Below are 23377 nucleotides of genomic sequence, written 5' to 3' on the forward strand. Positions count from 1 at the left end.
AACGGATTTAAAAATATAAAACTAAAATATTGCAAAATAAAATACAAAAAAAAATCATAAAAAAATTAAAGGATGCTCTGCTATATAGTGTGAAAAAAAAATATGAAATAAATAAAAATACAAAAGAAAAAAATTTTTAATATCTGAAAATATTCGAAAAATAATAATAATAAAAAAAACAAGAAGTAAATTTTGCTTCCTCCTTCACATTCCACATTTTTTCCATTTTTATTTTTGTATACTCTTTCAACTGAAAGCTAAAAATATTATTAATGTTAGAATTTTTCTTATATGATTTATTATCGTTGATTTAAAGCGCCGAAATCATATTTATTTAAACAATAATAATAATAATTACATAAGAACATAATAAAAATAAAATATTAATTATATATATATATATATAATATGCTTATATACATAACTTTATATAAAAAATATAAAAGTAAAAAATAAATAAATAAAAAGAAAATTTTTATTTTCAACATTTTTGTATAATGTGTTAACAATCATGTGAGAAAATTTATTTGGAAAATTTTATATATACACAAGTTAATATTCCACATTATATATCTAAATATTCAAATAGTATATTTATATATATATATATATATATATGCTCGAATTCATGAAAACAGAATATTGTAATAAAATTCTAAAGAAAATGAATAAAGAAGTGGTTAAAAAAAATAAATAATATTTATTATTCACTCAAACCATATATGTATATATATATATATATATATATATATAATATACATTATACAAATACAAATGTATATTGGTGAAGGTCTTTAAATAAGAGCAAAATAATATTTGAAATACCAGAAATAAAAAATATTATATGGTATATATGTATGTATGTACGAGTATATATATTTTATTTAAATTAAAAATAATATAAAAAGAAAGAAAAATAATTAAAATTATAAAAATAAAAAAAAATAAAAGTGTTTGTTATAAGAATTATGGATTAATTCAACCAGAAAATTAAGGAAAAAGAAAAAGGCAGAAAAATTTAAATGAATTTATAAAACAAACAAAAAAAAAACAAAACAAGAATAAACGAATTAAAAGTGAAGTAAAGAAAATATCCTTTTCTTTTAAAAAGGATTTTAAAAAATCTTTCTTAAACAAAATTTTTCATCAATAATTTTTTTGTTGTTGTTGTTGTTGCTGTTCTTTTATTATATTTTCTCTTTACAATATTTTTCATCAACAACAAATTCAAAATTTTTTTCCTGAACAATTTTTACTCATTTTGTACTTTAATGTGTTTTTTTTATTCTCTCGTTTTTCTTCCTCGTATCCTTAAATTAAATAAACAACAATTAATTTTCTTCCCTTCCAAATGCAAAATAGAAAGTATGAGAAAAACATAAAAAAACAAGCACAAAAAATATAATTATATTTATGTACGTATAATTTATAAAAATATTCATACAGATATTTAAAATTGCCAAAAAAAAAAATTTAACAAAATATTTAACTAAAAGGATATAAAAGAAATTATCAACGGTTAAGTATCCTTTGAATTTCTTCAGTTTAATATTAAAAAAAATAAAGAAAAAGTTCATAATAAAATTAAAAATCAAAGAAAAAATCTTTAATTTTGAGTGCAAAAAAATAAAATCGAAAAAAAAAAAATTTTTTTTGTCAAAATTTTTAAATTTTCTATTAAAAAAACAAACATAAAAAAAAATATTTTGTATAATATTTTCATCAGAAAACATGTGGATTAGCTGTTATGTTATTGCCCTTTTGGTTATTTTAAATGCTGGTACGTTTTAATAAAAAAATTTTTAATTTATTCAATTAATATTTTAAATTAATTTATTTAAAAATTTTTACAAAAATGTCTTTTTTGTAAATTATTCTTTTGCAAGTATATTTTTAATAAAATACCAATAAATTTGCTTTTGTTTACGAGTAAATTTTTAGCTACATTAATTCTTAAATTTTGCAAAGCTTTATAAATATTAGAGTAATATATTTTTACCTTTTAAATCTAAAATGATTGAAATTTATTCATCTTTAGCCAGTACTAGATTTTTATAACCTATTTCCGTCTGTAAGAATGCAATATTATCCCGAATATTTTTATGTGTTTGATTATTAACGTTAGTATTTAAAAAATAGAATTACTTTTGTATGAAATTAATTAGATTCCTGTTCGACTGCAGTTCTATTTGTGAGACGAATAATTTAATTTTTTTCTCATGATTTTGTTCTCATTACTTTTCAGAATATTCAAAAATATTACAAAAAATTATTTTAACCAAGTGGATGTTCTCACTTATTCTAGACTATATAATCAAGATTGCCTTAACACAACCAAGTACGTTGTATTTTTCTTTTTTTTTTTTGAAAAAATTTGAGTCTTAAGTCTCGAATATGCACTTTGACTGGCTGTTGCCAGAAAAAGAGAAATTCTGTTCTTCCCTAAAAGTTTTTTTGTCCTATAAAAACTCAACCGGATTTAACAGAAATCAAATAAAAATGATGAAAGTAAATATGGTGTTTTTCCACACAACCTTCGCGCAGGTATCATTATTCCGCAGACATTACTTATACTTAGTTAAACTATCAGAGCTTGTTTTTTTCCAAAAAATCCTAATTCTGACATTACTTTTTTACTTGATTAGTATTTTATGCATTTAAAGGTAAGAAACAAAACTTAAAAATTTAAAATTAATAATAAATAATATAAACAACAGGCGTTGTTCTTGTAATTAATTATAATATCATTAATGTAATTATTCGTTTTACAAGAGGATGAAAAAGGAAGATTTACTCGTATTACACAATTTATTTGTTCTTGTGATTGTGTGCTTTTAATAGATGAGTATCTCATGTAAAAAATACTTAATAATCACGTAGATTACAGTATAAAGCAATGTAAAGAACAATTTGCTGGTAATTTCTTCATACCTCTGTAGCTTAGTTCGTAGACCATCCGCTAAAAAAGCGGTAGGTTACTGGTTCGAGTCCAAATCGAGGACAAAAATTTTTTTAATATTTCTGCCTTTAACTTATTGCTTTGATTTCGACATCCATTTGTTCTGCAGTTGTATGAAGAAAATTTTCATTATTTATTTTTGAAAACCTGGTTTTTTTACTATACGCTTTGAATTTTGTATTCAAATAAGCAATTTATAAATCCCAAGCTTTTGCAAAATAATCGGTATCCGAAATTCCATTTTATAAACTTTGTACAAAAATAACTCAACCAATATACCGATTCTTAGAGCCTAATTTGCGGTGTAAATGTTTCACACTTAAAAAAAGAAAAATGATTTCCTTTTACTCCAAAACTAAATAGAATTTATTTGTCGCCAATCTATTACAAAAAAATATTTAAAAATATTTACGTGTGTACTAAAAAAGAAACGAAAAGATAACAATACACCCACAATATTTCTTGTTCAGATTAAAATTTATAAAAATAAACAAAAAAACAAGCATAAATTGTTTAATTCAAGGTTAACTAGAGTCGCATATTTTTAACTTAAGGTCCAATTAAAAAAAGTAAACGTACATTTATTTTACAGAAAAATATTTGCGCACGTACATCTTGGAAGACTCGACAAAAAAATAATGATACCATATCAAATTTCAATTTCTGAGAACTAAGAATAATTCTTTAAAGACCATCACGAATTGAGAAAAAAAATTTTTCCATAAAAATTTTATTCAGTGGTCAAATAATGCAAATCTTTCAATTATGCAAGTAGAACAAATTTCAAATATAAGGAATATTCAATTTTTGAGATACAAGACTTTAATTTCCAATTAAAACACATTTTTTTATATAATGAAATTATGTATAGGAATTTAATTCCATTGAATTAAACTTAATTAAGAAATTATTCAAAATCAAATTAAGTAAAATATATAAGTCTATTGTTGTTTGATTTAATTTGATTGATCTCAAGCGTATAATTTATATATACGAAATCATTAAAAATACAAAAAGTTAGCATGATATTTTCCATATTGACTTAATAGAAAGTCGGCCTTCAATACAAATACAAAGAATATTTACGTAGAAATTTCCCAAAATTCAAATGATTAAAACCAATTCTAAATAATTTCGAAAATAATAAAATATCCTGTTATTTAACATTTAAGCCTATTTACATACATACTATTATACTACACTTATTTGCATTTTATTCTATTCCTAGAAAAAGTAAATCAATTATAACAGAAAGAACAAAAATAAGGAAAGTTTAAGACCCCAAAAAAGGGTCACAGGAAATGGTAAAATCGGCATTTGAGAAAAAAAAAATGGTCCGGTGATTTTAGCATTCCTTATAAAACATTGTTTAGGAAAAAATAATCACTAAAAATTGTGACTAAAATTTTACTTTAATAACTTTGAAAAAAACCATCTCATAATTCTTATTGAGAATTAAGATTTTTATTAAGAAATTCTTATTAAGAAATTAAGAATGAAGATTAAGAAATTTCATTTAGAAGTCGCACTCGAATATATGCAATTTTTTTAATACTTGAAAATTTTGTTAAAAATAAAGTAATTGGAATTCAAAATTTCATAATTTAATTTATTAACACTCATAATATAAGCTCAAAATATTTATAAGGAGTTGCAATCCTTCGCAATAAGCAACAGCACAAAATTTATAGACAGCTCTTTTGAAGTTCCAAAAATTTTTTAAATTAAATAGAAATTTTTATGTAAACTAATTCAAAAGCCTATTAAACAAATTGTAATCTGCAAAATATTCATAATTCGTTCAAAATATTCATAACCTTAGATGCAGCGGTGGAAGTTGAAAGTTCGGATCCAATTGCAAAACAAAAAAATTTTTCATACTTTCCTAATTTTTCCTAAGTCATTATTAAAAGAAATGAAAACAATTCTTAATATACAAATTTCTACATAAAAACTAGAAAACCAGTGAAAAAACTTTTAAATTTGTTTATAATAAACGTATCCAGTCCGAGATCGCTCTAGACTCTTCTACAATTCTTTGAAACTATATTAATTTATAGTTACGGTTATTCATTCTTCAATGTTACTTTGATATTATGTTACGATACTCAAATAATCCGAGATAATCGATTATTTTTCAAAAGACTTCCATTTTTTAACAAACTATTGATTCCTCATACCAGTTTTTATTCCTTAGCATTATTCAGCTATAGTAATGCTTTTAAAACTTTTCAATAGAATTATTTAAGCATTTAAATTTTTAATATTATTATTTTGGTGAGTCAATCAGCCTGAATTTTCTTTTAACAAACCATTGTCTACGCGCACAAAAAATAATGTGTAAATATAAAGCAATGAAAATCTATATGAAAGCCTTTTAAATGAACTATTTTTATTTTTAAGCATCAAAGCAAAAAATTAAAGAAAGTCAAAAGAAAAAAACAAAATCTGTTTTAATTGCCATATAAATTCATTTAATGCCCAATTTTTCCCTTAATTAGGGTATTTATACAATTTCTAATTTGTTTTTGTTTTTGGTTTCATTTTCTCTCTTCTTCTCTTTCTTTCTCTTTTAATTCTTCTTATTATGCTTCTAACTAGTTTAGTTTTCCTTCTTATATCTACTCTTAAAAACAATAAACAGCGGTTACGAATTCCTTTTCTATCCATTTTCTGTGTCTTTGTAAAAAAAAAGAAAAACAACCTTATATGGCTGATTTTAAGAATTTTCCTTAAATGTATTATATAAAATATTTACTGTCCATCATTACCAAAATAACTTTCTTCTATCAAACAACGTAAACATACAAATTATATATAGGCATGTTAAAATCATCTATATATGTATATTTACATATGTTTGAACGTAAGCATAAAGTCATGTCTATTTTTTCACATAAAAATGTATGCTTCATTGGTCCACCATCACCTATAGATTGAAAATAAGCGAAACAAACACGAAAAGGTCTATTTCATGCTTTTATTAGTTATGTATATCTTTGGTTTTTCTTTTTATTAATAAAATACATAAACATATATATGGATTTATATATTTATAGTTATGTTTGAGTACATAATATGAAGTCATAAAATGGAAATAAAAAAAAAACACCAACTAGAATAAAAACGACAAAGATAAAAATCTATTCTATTTCCCTTATATCCCATTTTAATATTTAGAAAATAATACATCCTTTACGTTCTTTATATAAATATGTATATGTGTACAAATACCCCCCACTTAATTCACCTAAATATTATGCGAATGATAAATAATATGAGCCACATACAACAATATATTACAAATATAAATGTGTATGCGTCCTTATACACAATTAATGGGTGATTTTATTTTTTAAGTGTGACTCTTTAATTTTATTCATTCCTATTCTTGCACTCTTCACACGTGATTCGTTGCAGCTGTCAATGTCAAATCGACTTAATTTGAGAGACTGGCGCCCGAGCAACATTTTCAAATTATTAATATCAAATAAAAGATAAAAATTTAAGGAATGCATTCATCGTTTGATTATCTTCCCATTTTTGAACCATTTCGCTGAGATTACAAGATTTGAAGTCACTATATTTAGGACTTTTCCGAAAAAAATTTTAATGTATTATAGTTTCATTGTTTTTTCCAAATTTTTGATATCGTTTTTCTTCCAGACAGCAAGTAGTAGAAGTGTGAAATTTTAGCAGCTTTTAAACACTATTAAATAATTCATTTCGTTACAAGGAAATTTTTTTTTCCACCTCTTTTCGAAATTTGTAAAATTTAAATTTTCGGTACCATATATTCGAAACTGTAAACAATATCCAAATTTCTTTGAATGAAGAAAGCTAAATGCCATGGCATTAAAAAATATAATTATAATTTTCCTTAACTCATGTAATTAACCATTAAATTCGAACTTTGCGCATCATGTAGAGCATAGAAAGCAGTCCTGTAAAAAGCTGAATTTTTATTTGTTAAAGGGAAATTTGGTACAATACAAACTATTGGTTTGATCCAACTTTATTATTATTTTTTTTTGTGATATGTCAGTTCGATTTTAAATTAGAAAACTGTTTGAAATTCAGAAAATTGTTTGATTGGTAATATTGTGAAACTGGACCATGCGAATGAGTTATCGTATAATTATACGTATCATATAATTGCAGTTTAATTTAAAAACTAAGCATTTAAAAAATCACCCATTATTTAATGTACATATACATAAGTATACCTAAGAATATAAAAAGATTGTTTGACACGACTGACTGTGTTTATATATCCAGATAAAAGGATTTATTTACAAAATCTAAGTTATATAAACACCATGTGGACCTAAACTCTATATGTAACTATATTAAAAACGTATCAAATTGCATATATAAGATATGTATATAGAGTAGATACATATTTACATTATATGTATTTATTTAGATATTATTTTTCTATAATTGTAATAAATATATACATAAATATATATACAAATACACATTATGTACATATTTAATACTTTTGTGTATTTATTCATCTATTTAAGGCAGTTAGCCGTTGTTTTTCATTATTTTTGGTTTTTTCATCATACTTGTGTCTTTCCCGCATATTATGAGAATACACGCACATTATCTTATATGCCGCACATTTCTGATATTATAAAAACTATATATCTCGGCCAATATACTGAATTTTCCAAATTAAAACATTAAAGATGGCCTAATTTTTGTGTTTTTTGATCAAAGACATACAAAACAAAAAAAATATCATAAAAAATTAAAATGAATGAATGAAATTTTTCTATGGCGATCCTTTTTTTTTTTGGTCTTCTCTGTTCAATTTATAAGGTTAGTAAAGAAGGGAATTTAAGAAAATATAAGGATAATATAATGTTATATCTATATTTCATTAACTGTATTTAGATAGATGTGTGATGAAAGGTAGAAAAGGCTCCATGTATGTATGTATGTACGTCTGGTATTTAAAAGTAAAAATTACTTTTAGGTCAACAAAACAAAAAAAAAAAACAAAAAAAGAATCTCTTAAGTAGCGATTATACTAGAACGTGTATAATCGAGAAGAAATAAGCATAAAAACCAGATTTAGGTTAAAATTTAATAGAAAGGATCATAAGGAAATTCTATTCATTCTTAAGAATTGATATACTACATAAATATGTATGTGGTGTTTTTAAGAGGAATATTATTTATAATAACCTGATTAAGGTTAATATAGGCTACCTGATTAAAATTCTTTTATATTATTAGTAAAAGATTATGGTTCGGTTAATCGAAATAATATGACTATGAACTTATATAATTATTAAAATTTTAGATTTGATTATTAGTAGAAAAGAAAACTAGATGACACGATTTTTAAAATTTTGTAAAGGTAATTTATTTTATAAAATGCTACTATATGTATAGTAAAGTTTGATTTCAAAGAAATTAAAAGAGAAATTAGGTTGCAAAGATAATGTTTATGTAATTTTAAATAAGAAACTATGAATGTACCCTTTGTGCTTTAGGTTTCCTATAACATACGAGTATTTTTAGTATAATGCGATTAAATTATATAGAGTACTCAGCGATTTAACGAAAAATCTTTCACGTTAATTGAATTAAAAATTACTCCAATTAAAAAAAATACTGAATTTAAAACTAACAATGTACCTTGCTTCCTAGCGGATTGATTTTGTCAGCGCCGAGACACCCTCTTCTTTATCACTTTGCCAAAACAATTTTGAAAAAAGTCCTCATTACTGTAGCTCTATGGGGGTCCGTTCGTGAACATGTTACAAAACTTCTACACCCATGAAGATAGAAATCTAAATTTTCATATATAATTTTTTGAATTTTCTTTGCTAGAAACTTATTTCCATAGAAGAAAGTGGTTACAAATCTTTTCGTCTCTCTAAAATTTCTTCAAAGGTCTAAAAATTCCATTTTTTAACTATTAAACAAAAGAAACTCTAAGCATTTTTCAAATTTTCAAAACTCAATAAAGTTGTGACTAGCTTTTTCTATCACCGCCCAGCATAATTAAATATGAAAAAGAAATTTTGTAATTCGAATTTTGGGTACTATATATTTTCCAAACTACAACTTTTTCAAAATTTCTATAAATGCCATGCCATTAAAAAATTTAATTATTTTTCCTAATTCGCGCAATTAAACCTTGAATTCGGGCATATTATTAAAATCTCTTGCAACTTTTTTTTTCATCCCAAATATATGCAATTTTTGCTTTGGTAATTCAATTCTAAATTCAATTATTCTAAAAGAATTATTTTCACTGATTAAATAGTATGGCGGTATTATCAAAATAGTTTGGTTTAAATTTGAATATTACTAACTAACATCAATTTTTGTGGCATTGCCAAATGATTCTTAAATAAAATTGTATAATAGCTACATGGAATACAGCGCCCTACTGCAAATCCTTAGTAAAACTTAAATGAGGTCAGTTGAATTTGCTTTTGAGTTGTCGGCACTCAGCAGAAAAATGATTATTCAAAAATAAATTACAAACATTTTCAACACACTAAAATCATGTTCAAAATACATGATATTCACCACACTTATGTGATGTCAGTTTAAATTGACATGAACGTATTTGAAACGAATTTTCACGCTCTTCCTGCTTGTGTTATAAAATAAGAGTAAAATTAAGATAATAAATATTTTTTGTAAGGCCTTAAAAACAAAATGGCATAGACTAGTTGTACAACTAATTTGTTACCATAAACATTGTTCTTAAAGAGAAAATTTATCTTTCTGCTAAAAACTCTCCTATATTTATGCCTAGATTTTTTAAAAACAAATGACTACATATAAAACAAACAAATAATTCATAACAAACATACGAGTATTTCCCCAACAACAGAAAACTTGTGTAAAAATTCGAAAATGCGAAATTCTTTTTATAAATAAAATTCCTAATAATTACATGCATACTTAAACTAAATAATTCCTAAACTTGAAATTCGACAAAAAAAAATTAAATTCAAATTAATTGGAATTACATCGAATTAAAATCTAAATTATGTTAAAAATTATTAAAAGTTTTAAAAATTAAATAAAAATTTAAATTTCAAAATTTCATTTGTCAGAAAGAGAAAAAAAATGAATTACTTCAAATTTTAGAGCTTTTATATTTTTGCGAATTAGTCCTTGACCAAGATTTCATTACTCACCAAAACCATTCTATTCATTACAGAAAACAAATATTAAAGTTTACAAAATTATGCTGGTTTCCAGTTTATTAATATTTTAAGAAACACAAAAAAATTATGCTTGCATTCCACCCCATCTACACTATTTCTCTTGCGTTTAACCATTTTTTACAAAAACCTTCTCTGTATTCAAAAATATAAAATTTTTCATTTTCGACAAACTACATAACACGCAATGCATACATTATGTATGTATATACAATAAATATGTATTTGTATATTTAATAATATAATGGGATTTCAATTTTATGCAAATCTAATATGAATTAATAAATACCTCCGTTTACAGATACTACAAAACAAACCTAAAACCAAAATTTTTTGAATTTTTATATTAAATTTTTTGGAATTTATAAATGCCAATGCGTCCTATATTCCCAGAATAAATAGAAACTGATTTTATGTTTTTTTTTTCATAATTCTCTCGTATTATGTTTACATAACCTAGAAAAATCCTTGAATATCGCTAACAAAGATATTATATACACTGAGTTAAAATTTATCATATAAAAAATAAAACAAAATGATAAAAGGAAAAGCAAAAAGAAATGAAAAATAAATGTTATCCTTGTTAACCAAAACGTAATTTTGTCTATTATAAAATTTTTAATATTTAAAAAACTGCTGATATTACAAAGTATGAAAAACGTAAAAAATTTCAAAAAATTCTATAAGAAATCTTTTCAAAATCTTACAGAAAATTTAAAAATAATTTTTTTTAAATAATTAATTAAATCGGCTTAGCCAAGAAGGTAATGGTGCCCACTGGGGAACGAGGAAAGGAACTCGCTAAGACGAATCGATTTGAAATTAGTAATTGAAGTGCTCGTTGGTCTATGACCCTATATTGTCCTCCTGGAAAAGATAGGCATGGTGGCAGGTTAGCTATGTCATCTGTGCCAACAGTAGGATGTGACAGCACAGCATCTATTGTGCGAATGTGAAGCTTGCTTAAGGCTAAAAGTCCTTGAAATTACTTAGCTCGTTCTTGTAACTGCCATACAAATTGAAAAATTATTTAATTCTGCCTTAAAAACTGTTCAACTTACAAAAAGAAATATGGTAAAATGACAGCTATATTCGTTAAAAGTTGTTGAGATCTCTTGAGTCTCTTATGATAGCTGCCATACAAATCCAAAAGTTATTTGACCATATCTTAGAAATTATTTAACGCATAGTTTTCAAAATTTGCACAAGCAAGTTATTGGTTAGCTGCCTATATAACTTCAATAAGCTATTTGTTCATAGCCCAGAAACTAGAACTATTAAGGCTACAAAGCTGAAATGTTTAACAATGGAATTTGGTCATGTGCCCTTCCTTTTCTGTTACCAGATACATATGTATAAAATAGCACTAGATATATAAAAAACAAGAGGGTGTATGGAACTGTATCACCGACATTTAAAATCATTTATTCGTAAAGGCATCACATAGTGTTGATACGGTCAACTATTCTCATTTTTTTTTACTGCTAATTATTTTTGGAAAAAAATTTCACTTATTATACTAGTATCACAAATCAAACCACAAAATGTAAATACTATATTAGAAAATATTCTTAATTTTTCTATTTCATAATGTAAATACATACATAGGTATTTGTTTATTGGAAGGATTAAAAGTGACCTGATCTAAATCAGAATGGGAGGATTTTCTATTTGCTAATAAAAAACAAAAAAATAGCATGCATATCTACATTATGTTATGATAAATTTTATGAAAAAACACAAACATTGAGCCAAGAAAAAAACAAAAAGCAAAAAAAAGAAAATATTTGAAATTTTTTCATATCTCAAGTTTCTATAATCATTCGCTTTTATAATGTTTGCTTTTGTCTCTCTTGAAAAATTTCAGCCATAAAAAATTGGGTTAAAAATGTTTTGTACCATCCCTTATAATTATATGGCTTAAACATTTGTATAGATATGCATCATATAATAATTTTTATGATTGCATGTATATAATCTTATAGATATATGAATAACAATATATGTGTGTGTGAATATACATACATCATACAGGATATTATTCTTTTCTAATTTGTCTCTTATTATATTTTGCATTTTCGATAAAAATCTATATGGTACAATGCATAATTGATTAAATGTCTTAATAATTATACGTACATATAATATGGATAAGGGATGAAGATAATAAATTACATATGATCTATGGTCTGCTATATACATTTAGTTAGAATATTTTTCAAATAATTATGGACAATTGACCCAACAGCTTAAATAATCATACGTGCTAATTGTAGTATTTATAGAATTAAATTTGTTCATTAGAAGAAATGAATTAACTATTAAAATGTACAATAAATATTCATTCGAAACCAAAGAGAATTGTTGTACACTTACACCGACATTATGCAAAATAACTTATGCTATTTACTGATTAAAAATTTCATTATATGTCATAGTTAACGCAATTTTTTTACCCTTCCCAAAATAGTTTTTTCTAATTTTATGTAAAACATGCACTAAGGCTTAGAAACAAAACTTTTGTAAGATAACGCTAATGTTGTTACAATAATAGTGAATATTATAGATTGCATTCATAATTTTTAATATTAAAATGCTAAGTGTATAGTTTTTGAGCTTGATATAACATCTTACAACTCTTGAAAGTGGTCTAAGTTAAAAAAAGGCGGCTAAAAAAAGCGTAATAGTGCTAAAAATTCCAACTCTGGTTTCTAGAAAAATTAATAAAAAATGCATGAGTATTAATTTGAGTGTTATTAATTCCAAATATTCAAGATGAGAATACTTTGCGTTTTTGTTTTTTGACTCTTATTACAAGCAGCCGAAAGCCTATATTTTGAATGTAGTTTGTATAAATTTGTATTCACAAAACTATAGAGATTAAATTGCAAAGTAAGAACAAATTCAAAGAAAAGGACATAATTGAATTACATAATAAATACATTTTTGTATTTGCTTGCCAGTTAAGCATGATCTTAAATTTGAATTCAACTTTAAAATCGATATTCTGCTTTTTCTTTGAATTTTGATCTATCATACTTAACCGAATTATATAGATACTGTCAAGTTAGCGGCACTTTTATTTGATTTATTTAGTATAAAAGTCACCTTCAACATAAAATTTTTTTCTAAAACATTTGCAATAGAATTTTAAGTAGTAAATTTATTCTCACCTCTGCTATATGCTCAGCGTAAGCAATAGAATATAATATCATAATACGAGTACATATTGTATTTGAATGTACTTGTATTCTTTCAAAATAGAATTTCAAAAAAATAAAAAAAAAAACTAGGTATTTCCTTTTGTAAATGACAACACGCTGTTTTCAAAATTCCACAATATACAGTTATGCTTAAAATGAAACCTTGGTGAAAAAAATACCTAATACAAAAAGATTTTCAGAATAACAACACGGAAATGATATTTACGAGCACATGCACTGCACATTATACAACACTCTTTTGAGATTTATGTTACAAAACTGAAAAACAGAAAGTAAAGTAAGAAATTTATGAAAGAAATTTCATATTGTACTTATTCTTTTATATATATACATACATATACATAAGAGTATGTAGTTAGATATGTCGCCGATATTATCCTTGTAATATTATAAAGGAATTCTATTTTTGGAATTCACTTTCTTTCAAAAGTAAATTTCGTCTAAAAGTGGCAAAAAAAGCTTACGTAAAATTGCAAAAAAAAAATTTAATTTTTTTCATTTATCTTATATATACATATATGTGAAATAAGATAAAATTAAATTTTAGTAAGTACCTATCCCCACACATAGAATTTTATATACATAGTACTTAAATATAATATAAAACACATTGTTATATATACACATATTATTTGTTGGTATATTAAATAACAAAGTGTCTGCCTAAAATCTTTCGGTTTTCTTATCTCGATGATGAATTTAAATAAATATTTATGTACCAAAATAGGGATTATAATCTTCACCCACAGCATAATGTTATGTATACCTTAACTATTTGTACCAAATAAAACACTCACATTTACATTTGAGATCTTTATAGGAATTATATCTACATATATATTGTGTAGGTTTAATGCATGACGTATATTATTTAACGGCAAAATTAGGGATTTTTGAAGTAGAAATATAATTAAATAGAAGAAATCTAGGTCAAAAACCTTAAAATATATTATGGTATTTTTGTTAAGTTAATTCTAATGGTATGTATATAAATAATATAATGTGATAATTTTTATTTTGAGAATTAATAAACGTGTACTACTTATATTATATTTTATGAAATAAGTATAACAATGTATATAAATACAAAAATAAAATTGGAATGCCTAATATTGTCAACATGCATTTTGGACGCCTAATATGGTAAATGCGTAATTATAGTATTTAAAATTTGCTCAAAATTAGGTAAAAATGGGATTTTTTGGGACTTGATTTTGAGTTTTTAAATTGATATTTTTGTAATAAGAAAATTATTTATAAATATTTTTAAATTTTATTATTCAACAAACAACTATAAGAACAATCAACTACGTATTGTATTATGAAAATTACTTTTATTCATATACGAACATATTTCAAAAATTGCATAGCGTTAGGATGACCAATGTTTGATAAATTGCTATAAAACAAAAAAGATAAAAAAGGGCATTAAAATAATGCTCGAATCCAAGGATTAAATGGATGAGTTAAGCAAAATAATTATATTTTTGAATGGAACGGAATTTACAGTTAGCTTTCTGCATTTATAGAAATTCGGAAAAGCTTACAGTTTCGGAAATATAAGGTGCCAAAAATTCGAATTTTGTAAATTTCGAAAAGAGATAATTTGGGAGGGGATTGGAAGTAGGAAAAGCTTTTCTTCTAGCAAAATGAACTGGTTATTAGTGTCTAAAAGTTGATAAAATTTCAGGCTTCTGAATCTTGCGGTCTAGTAAATTTTAAAAGCCATTTTGTTAGCAAAATGGCATTTTTAGGATTTTGAGGGACTATAACTTTTAGAGGGGGGAAATTGGTAAAAATTTTCTTCTACGGAAACAAGTTTCTAGTAAAGATCTATGTATACGTATGTATGTAATTTTAGCTTTCCATTTTCAAAGTTTTGTAAACATGTCGACGGACGGACGAACGGACAGAGTGAAACTAATAAGCATCTTTTTTTTCAAATTTTTGGAAAAGTGCTAAAGAACCAAGAATTTGAAAACTTTGAGAAATTGCTTCTTCTACATTCCACAAATTATATGGTAGATAACTATTATTATTAAATTTTTTGAACGTGGGTCCAATGACACCATTCATATGCCGTGAAAGTACTAATCCGAATAAGTGGTGTACAGCCTCGAAAGGAATAATTTTAAATATTTCAAAAACCATAGTTTTTATTAACAGATTTTCATGGTATGTGCGGCTGAATTATACCGCATCGGTTAAAATAAAAATTACCTTTTATAAGAAATTATTAAATTAAATATTCAATTTTATAAATTTTTATTTATGAATATTGTGTAACCGCCAATTTTTTAACATTATTTCACAAAAATGTGTATGTGTAGTAAATAACATTAATATTTGTTCACTTTAAAATAGTAGAATTGAATTTTGATATTCTTTAACATTAATTTAACCACACAAAAATTCTCTGAAGCTAAAATGGTTAGATTCACTTTTAGAAATTAAATTTTTCTTCACAATAATCCTTTGAATACAATTTCAATCCAAATGTTTTTTTCTTGTTTTCCAAGTACATACATATATACAAATATATATAAACATATTTTACATGATCATTCATATATGTATTCGAAGACGTTTTGTTTTCAAATTCAAGATTTTAAATCCCACAAATCTTCTCTTGTACAAAAAAATAATGTTATTTTTTTTCTCTTCAATAAAAAATATTATGCACACTTACTCTATTATAGTACGTACGAGTATAAGCTACATTTACTTAATATGTTTTTGTATATAATATTATGTAAAATAGATATCTTTAAAACTTTTAAATCCCCCTAATCTTTATTTAAATAATTTTATGTGTACGTACATATGCATATACGTGTTATATGCACAAAAAATAGCCTTACTTTTAGTTCATATTAAAATTGTATCAGAATCTAAACGAGTGGAGACTGAGATTAAATTCTAGAATCAAACAATCCAAAAACATAAAATGTAAGAAAAAAGAAAGCTATACAAATTTTCTTAAAACTGACAAAATACATAGCAATGTATATAAGTAATAATATATTATATTTACATAATATATTCATGTATCTACATTTAACTAAGATTAATTTAACTGCATTTTATACAATCATATATGCTCACACATTAAATTCAAACATTTGAATAAGCAAGTTTTATTCCTTACATAATACTTTAGCCCTTTGCATTTTATTTCCTTGTACAGAGAATTTTAAGGCATGCACAAAAAATAAAATAAAATAAAATGTAAAAAAATAAGTAATTCTTGTAAAAAAATTAGTATGTAAAATAAAACAAAACAAAACAAAAATGTACACAAAAAATCACAATAAAAATTATTTTAAAACAAGGACATTTAAATATGGTCCTGGTATACAAGAATGGTTTTTAAATATTATGGTTTTAATGGTTTATGTACAATATTTATGTGTGTATAACAGTTTGTATGTATTTTAGAACATTTTTTGAAAAATTGTGAAATGAAAATTTGCTTATTACTTGTTTTACTCTGGTTTCTTGTTAATTTTCGTGTAACTCCAAAATTAGAGTATTTGCGTAGATTTTATTATGACAAAGATGACATGATTCGGCATATTCTTTGCCATTACTGTGCATTGTACAGGAGAAAGTTCGTGCACCTGAAATCTTTGGACTTTTGAAAAATGATATTTTATAAATTTACGGTGTTTTTAAATTTTTTAGTTTTTTGAGAACTGAACTTCTTCACTTTAAATTTTATGGGATGTGAGGTGATGTAACGATTTCGATTAGGTGTGATGTCACAATAAAACCCTCTTTATCTAAATCCAGCGTCTATCATCCTGAAAATTTAAGCTAAAATTTAATTGTCAGTACATGTTAATAAGTAGATTTTTTCAGTTGAACTTACCATGTATCTTATCTTTAATCCGTATCGCTTTTTTTGACAAATTTTCCTTGCAATATAGTTGCACAGCAAGATGGGCGGAAGAATAGCGTAATTTTCCTGTGTAAATATTTTATAAGGTCTTAAATTTTTAATTAAATCTTACAAATATGAAATGTTCTATTTTACAAACCTCGTTTTTTTTTGTTCCAAATCTTTTTACACATTTCATTTAATGTAACATTGTACTGATGCAAATACATGAGATTTAAGTAATATACATACATATTTATTGTATAATTTTTATGGTAATTGAAAAGAATATTTTTATGGTATAAAAAAAGAAAAAAAAATCTGTTCATAAATTTTTTACTCTATACGCAATAATAATGCAACAGAATAATTTTGCACCATCTTACAATTTTGCACCATCTTAACTACATACACGAGTCTTTATACTTTCTTTCAAGAAAAAAAAGCAAATACGATAGAATTCTCGTTTCTTTTTCTTTTTTTTTGTTTTATTGTCCTTTTATTATGATTTTCTGTTTGGATTTTTTTATTTTTCCATTTTGTTCATCTCTTATTTTGGAATGTTTAAGTTTCTTATCACTGGTAGGAGTACGTACACGTACATTTACATATAGGGATAAGAATTTAATGCTTACGGCAAAAAAATACTATAAATGTCTTTTATTTCACTTTACTTGTTTAGATAATAAAAAAAAATAAACAACAACAAATATATGTATAAGATACAAACGATTACATTGTTTGTTTAAAAAAAAATTATAATATGTGTACTGTATACCGACTTTAATATTATGCATTTGGAATTAAGAGGAAAATTCGAAGCCAAAAGGAATAAACAACGAGGACATTATAAAGCCATATTATTACTTTTTATACTTCTAAAAAAAATGTTACAATTTTATTTAAACAATTTGTTAAAAAAAATTAAACTGGAAAGTAGGCTTTAATGTTAAAAGTTTTGTTACAAAATGAGCTCATACAAAATATAAAATAAGCTCAAATATCGTATTGGTGAAATTTTAAAATTTTGGAAAACGAAAATTTAAAACGAAATTTTCATTGTACAGAATAATCGTGGTACTTTTTTGTTTCAAAATTTTAATTTTACTTTTAAATTTTTCATTCGAAACTTCATTTTATCAGAAACTGGGCAATATAATAATTTTAAATGTGAAAATTGTGATCACAAATTACACAAAGAAAAAATACGAAAAAATTGGCAATCAAACCGAACTATATAGGTCATCTGCATTGAAATTAGTAACAAATACCAATGTCTCAATCCACTTTACTCTTAGACTGAATTATATCTTATATCGGGGTTTTTTATGCTACAATTCGACATTATTTCATCATTTTCATTGAGGTGCAATTAGTTTTTAAAATATTTAAAATTATAGTTTTTAAAGCTGTATGACAGTTGTCCGGACCTTTAAAATTACTCCACTAAAGCGTAAAGGATTTAATTGAATTATATAATTAGACACGTTATTGATAAATTTCGTGCAGGTAGCTTTATTATAGTTTATGGAATATATAAAATAATTTTTTTGAGTTTCAAGAGAAGCAACCGACACTTGTTCTTCCAACGGGTCCAATTTTAGTAGCAGCCGTCCTTGTTAGAAAATAAAAAATTTCTGAAAGTTTTGTAATATTTTCTTTTTTTCGTTTTTGGGTTAAGGTGCGAATGGAAGAACGAACAGACGGCTTATTAAACGATGTAAGAATTGATTTATCCTTAAAATATTATGAAGCTCGGGGAAATTTACTCATAAAACTATTGCATTTACAATTTATTCCTAGAATAAATCAGCTACATAAGTAAAAGTAATTAATAATATTAATTAATAAATTCATTATTTCCCTATTCACAATTCTATAATATGGTTTATCTTAATATTCGATGTAAGAGCGGTAAAATTCCAACTTAAGCGGTAAACATTGAGAAATATTTTTACGAAACTGAATATGCCCCATATTTCACTAACATTTTTATCAGAAATTCTTCATAATTTTAATGATCATATTAAATATAAGCATATAGAACAATGTGAAACCACATTTTAATAAAAAAAACGTATGAAATTTGTACAAAATTTTGTACTCATTCCATTATTTTTGGCTAGCATGTAGAGAAGACGTTTTTATTTCTTCATTATTGTCATAAATGACTTTTTCAATTCTATTTCAATATTAAATACCTATTATATTATACATAATATTCAATATTCTTTTTTTTTTTTCAACTTTCAATTACCAAAAGTGTAACCCATATATTATTTTTTCCTGATTATATAAAAAGAATGTAAAGGAAAACAAGAAATTTTTCAATAATTGAAACAAATAGTATTTATTATCTTTATATGTGATATCTGTATATACAACATATACATACTTACATTATTATTATATTGAACATTGTATATGATTTCATATAAAAATTCCAATTTTGGACAAATATATTTTATTATTTTGAATTCTTTTATCCATTTTTGTTTTTATTTTACATTATTTACAACACACACATAAATATGTACAGAACCAATATTCATTTGGTATACAATATATTACAGAACTGCAAAAGACAAACGACATGAACAACTGTACATAAAACAGTTACAAATCTTCCAAACACAAAACAAATTATATTCATTTTCAACATTATGCACTTAGTCCTCAACGAACGTGCTTCTCTTTTATCCTTCTTTGAAGAAGCTGTTTTACCCATATATTATTATTATTAGAATTTTTCTGTTAAAATTAAAAACGAAAAAAAGTTCTTATTTTGTTTCACTCAAGTCCATCTGTCTGTACTTCCGTTGGCACGTGTTTATGAAAAACTTCTACTACTTTCAAGATAAAAAGCTGAAATTTTATATATATGTAAGTTTTTAGAGAATACTATATCTCTTTAAGAGAATTTTTACCTAGCTTGCTCCTTTTACAAGCTGTAACCTCTTAAAGAACACTTTTTTTCATCTCCCTTCCCTCCAAGTTGTCTAGCCACGAAATCACAAAAATTTAAATTTACTTTATATACTTACGTATTTCAAGATTTCGAGTAAAGCATGGTGGTGACGTAACAATATATAACATTTCTTGCGAAACTGCAAGCTTTTGCAAAAGTCTTGAAAAGTAATGAACTAACGGTAAATGTCTTACCATCTTGACTGACGCAATATGCCATCGAGTTTGACTATTACGAACCGATTTTTCCTTATTTTTATTTTTCTTTCCCCCCATCCACCCCTCAAAGTATGCAATTTTTTTTTTACCTATAATATAGTTTTGTTATAGCTATTTAAAAAATAATTTAAGTAACTAGCTGAAAAATCTTTGAAAAAGTAGGCGTATGCATTTGTTTAAGGAAAAGTGCTACTTTACAAACCATTAGTTTAATTCAATTCAATTTTTTTATGTTACTCCCTTCACTTTTTCGTTTTAAATCAGAAACATTTTAAGACGATGACTTCCTTATCAAGAAAAAATACGTGCCAAAAAAAACGAAAAATAAAAAATACAAAGTATAAGAAAACAAAACTGAAAAACAAACCGAAAAACATAGTAAAAAATAATAAGAAAGGATAATAATACTTGGGTTTATGCTTCGCGTAACAATGTATAGCAAGCAACATCTTATTATTATTTTTCTTATTTTTTTTTGTATTCTGGTATTTCCCGAAATAATTCTTACAATGAAATTTTTCTTATTATTTTTATTTATGTTGTTTTCATTCACAATCGTGGAGACAAGTTCAATGTAGAAAATGAGACAATGAAATAAAAAAAAATTTTTTTTATGATTTTTGTTTTTGATTTAAATTTTTTTTTTTCTTTTTATTATGTTGCTTTTTCAATCATGATGGTGTGGTATATTGAAAATATAAGCATATTATAATAGGATTGCACAAAAGAGAACAAAAACGAAATACATAATAATATAAAAATTTATTAAAATGAAAAACAATAAAAAAGGATATTTGAAGACAATGTGTGAAGAAAAATAGTAGAAAAATAAGAAAATTTTAAATGTAAAACAGGGTTGAATTAAGAAAACTCAGATTGAAATGGAAAATAATAACAGTAAATAATGAAATTTGTTTATTTATTTTGAAATCAGAATAATTTTCCTAATATTAAAGCAATAATTGTATAATAATTGAGCGAATCAACTCGAAAGATTGGGCTGTTTTTCCTAATCCTTCGTAAACCTAAAAATCACGTTGACAAAAGTGTAATTAAGGCATCTCTTGTTATTCTTCTGGCCCTCATATATATCAAGTAATCTGCAAAAGCTACAATATTCGCCATTAATTTTTCACCATATATTATCAGTCAAGACATTCAAACTTTTTAAGTAAAGCTGTTTGAAAATTGTGAAGTTCTGGAACAACTACAAAACTTTTTTTGATTTGTTAATTTGATAATTTTTGTAATGCGTTCGCCCTCCGTTATATTTACTACGATTGAATATAGTGACAATTCAAGAAATTTCATCATAGTTACATAAATCCTAATTTTTAAATTAAATATTCAGCTTTCCCTTTTTTATTTTCAATTGAAAATTAAAATTTGTTTTTTTAGAAATCTACAAAATAATTTTGAATATTTCTTTTTTACTTTTGTTTTTTGTATGTAGCAAAATAAATTTTCTGGTTCACTTCTGGTTTCATGAATTGTCAATAAATTTCAATCAATTTAGAAGACAATTTAATGTTATAAAATACGTTTTATAACTTTGTCAGGACATTTCAATTCCGCCAATGAAATTATTATATAAAAGCCATGTGTTTTACTTCATTTTATCCCCTTCAATTTTAATGTTTTTATTTGATTTTTTTCCCTTATTGTTGTTTTTTTGCTAAACTTTAGTCCTTTTCTCTTTCATAATGTTTCATTTCTTTTGTATTTTATTCTCTGTACATTACTCTTTCAATATTAAAATAAAAAAGAATGAGAATAACATCTTAGTATATTTTCTGTGTCAGTTGTTATTTTGAGTATATGAAAATCTTTAAAGTATAAAAGGATCATAAATTTTTTCTTATCCTTAACTACATTAAAGAAAAGGAAAATAATGTTTTTCTTATATATTTATGCGGTTATATTTTTTAACTAATTTTTTTTCTATTCACTGCCTTTTATCAAACTAAAGAGAATATTTTTGGAGTAATATAGATAATTGAAATTTAATTTTAGTAAAATAAATTGAAATTTTTTTAATTGATTGAATCATCTACAAATTATCGTAAAAAGTACCATAGTTTTCAATATTTTCCTGGTCAGTAGGAAACTCAAATAAATAGAAACTATATCACGTTCCTGAAATTTATAAAACTTTAGGTTTATATTTTAAATCTAATAATTGATTATCGGAGAAAACGAATTCAATTCTCAACTAAAATATTATTTTATTATATTTTTAAGATTTCAATAGACTTAACTTTGAAATGAAAATAAAATAATTACCTTTTTTATTGATTCTATTATTTAGATTATATAAAATACTTACATATATGTATAATGGGATATGAAACCAACCTTTTAGCAATTAGGGTCTTTAAAATTAAATTTAATATAGAAATTTCCTTGAATAAAATATAAGCTGGAAAAAATTCAATAAAAAAAGGGTTTATGTATGCAAAGGAAGTTAAACATGATTTATTTTTATTTTTATTTTTGTTTTAGTATATTTCCCTATAGTAGTATATTTCACGAATTTAAAATTCTTATTGTAAAAATGTATAAAACTGAAATTTTTATATGATTTTTGAATACATAGTTAGTCAGACCTCAATACTAATATGTAATTAATTAAGGACACCAAGGTGTTTACAGTAAATATAAAACCCCATTCTATTAATTTGGTCATTTATACACAAAATAATTATTTACGTTTTACGTTATTTAAAATTTTTACAAACAAAACAGAGCCGAACCCGGTCTTAATCAAAATTTTTTGTTATTTCGTATAGATGCCAACAATATTGCTTTAATAGAACTATTTGAAATTTATTTTGTGAACAGTAATGTATAACGCATTCTATTTATATCCTTAATTCTTAATTTCACTCATCTGTACTCATTCATCAAATAACTTTTCTTATAA

The 23377-nt window shown here is 24.3% G+C and overlaps 1 protein-coding gene across 12 annotated transcripts in view; it reads left to right on the top strand.

Moving 5' to 3' along the window:
- The first annotated feature begins 1103 nt into the window (after nucleotides 1–1103).
- LOC129610439 (cell adhesion molecule Dscam2) overlaps nucleotides 1104–23377 on the top strand; it is a 190179-nt gene continuing 167905 nt past the window's right edge. For 4 of the 12 annotated variants that reach the window (XM_055523021.1, XM_055523022.1, XM_055523026.1 and 1 more), the window contains exon 1: nucleotides 1107–1780. In XM_055523021.1, the coding sequence (XP_055378996.1) occupies nucleotides 1732–1780 (49 nt within the window). In that variant the 5' untranslated portion in view covers nucleotides 1107–1731. Of the gene's footprint in view, nucleotides 1781–23377 lie in introns of all 12 variants that reach the window. The other 8 variants (XM_055523020.1, XM_055523018.1, XM_055523017.1 and 5 more) reach the window with 5 other exon arrangements.

Source organism: Condylostylus longicornis, unplaced genomic scaffold, assembly GCF_029603195.1.
Source record: "Condylostylus longicornis isolate FDR11 unplaced genomic scaffold, ASM2960319v2 ptg000044l, whole genome shotgun sequence".
Classification (NCBI taxonomy): domain Eukaryota; kingdom Metazoa; phylum Arthropoda; class Insecta; order Diptera; family Dolichopodidae; genus Condylostylus; species Condylostylus longicornis.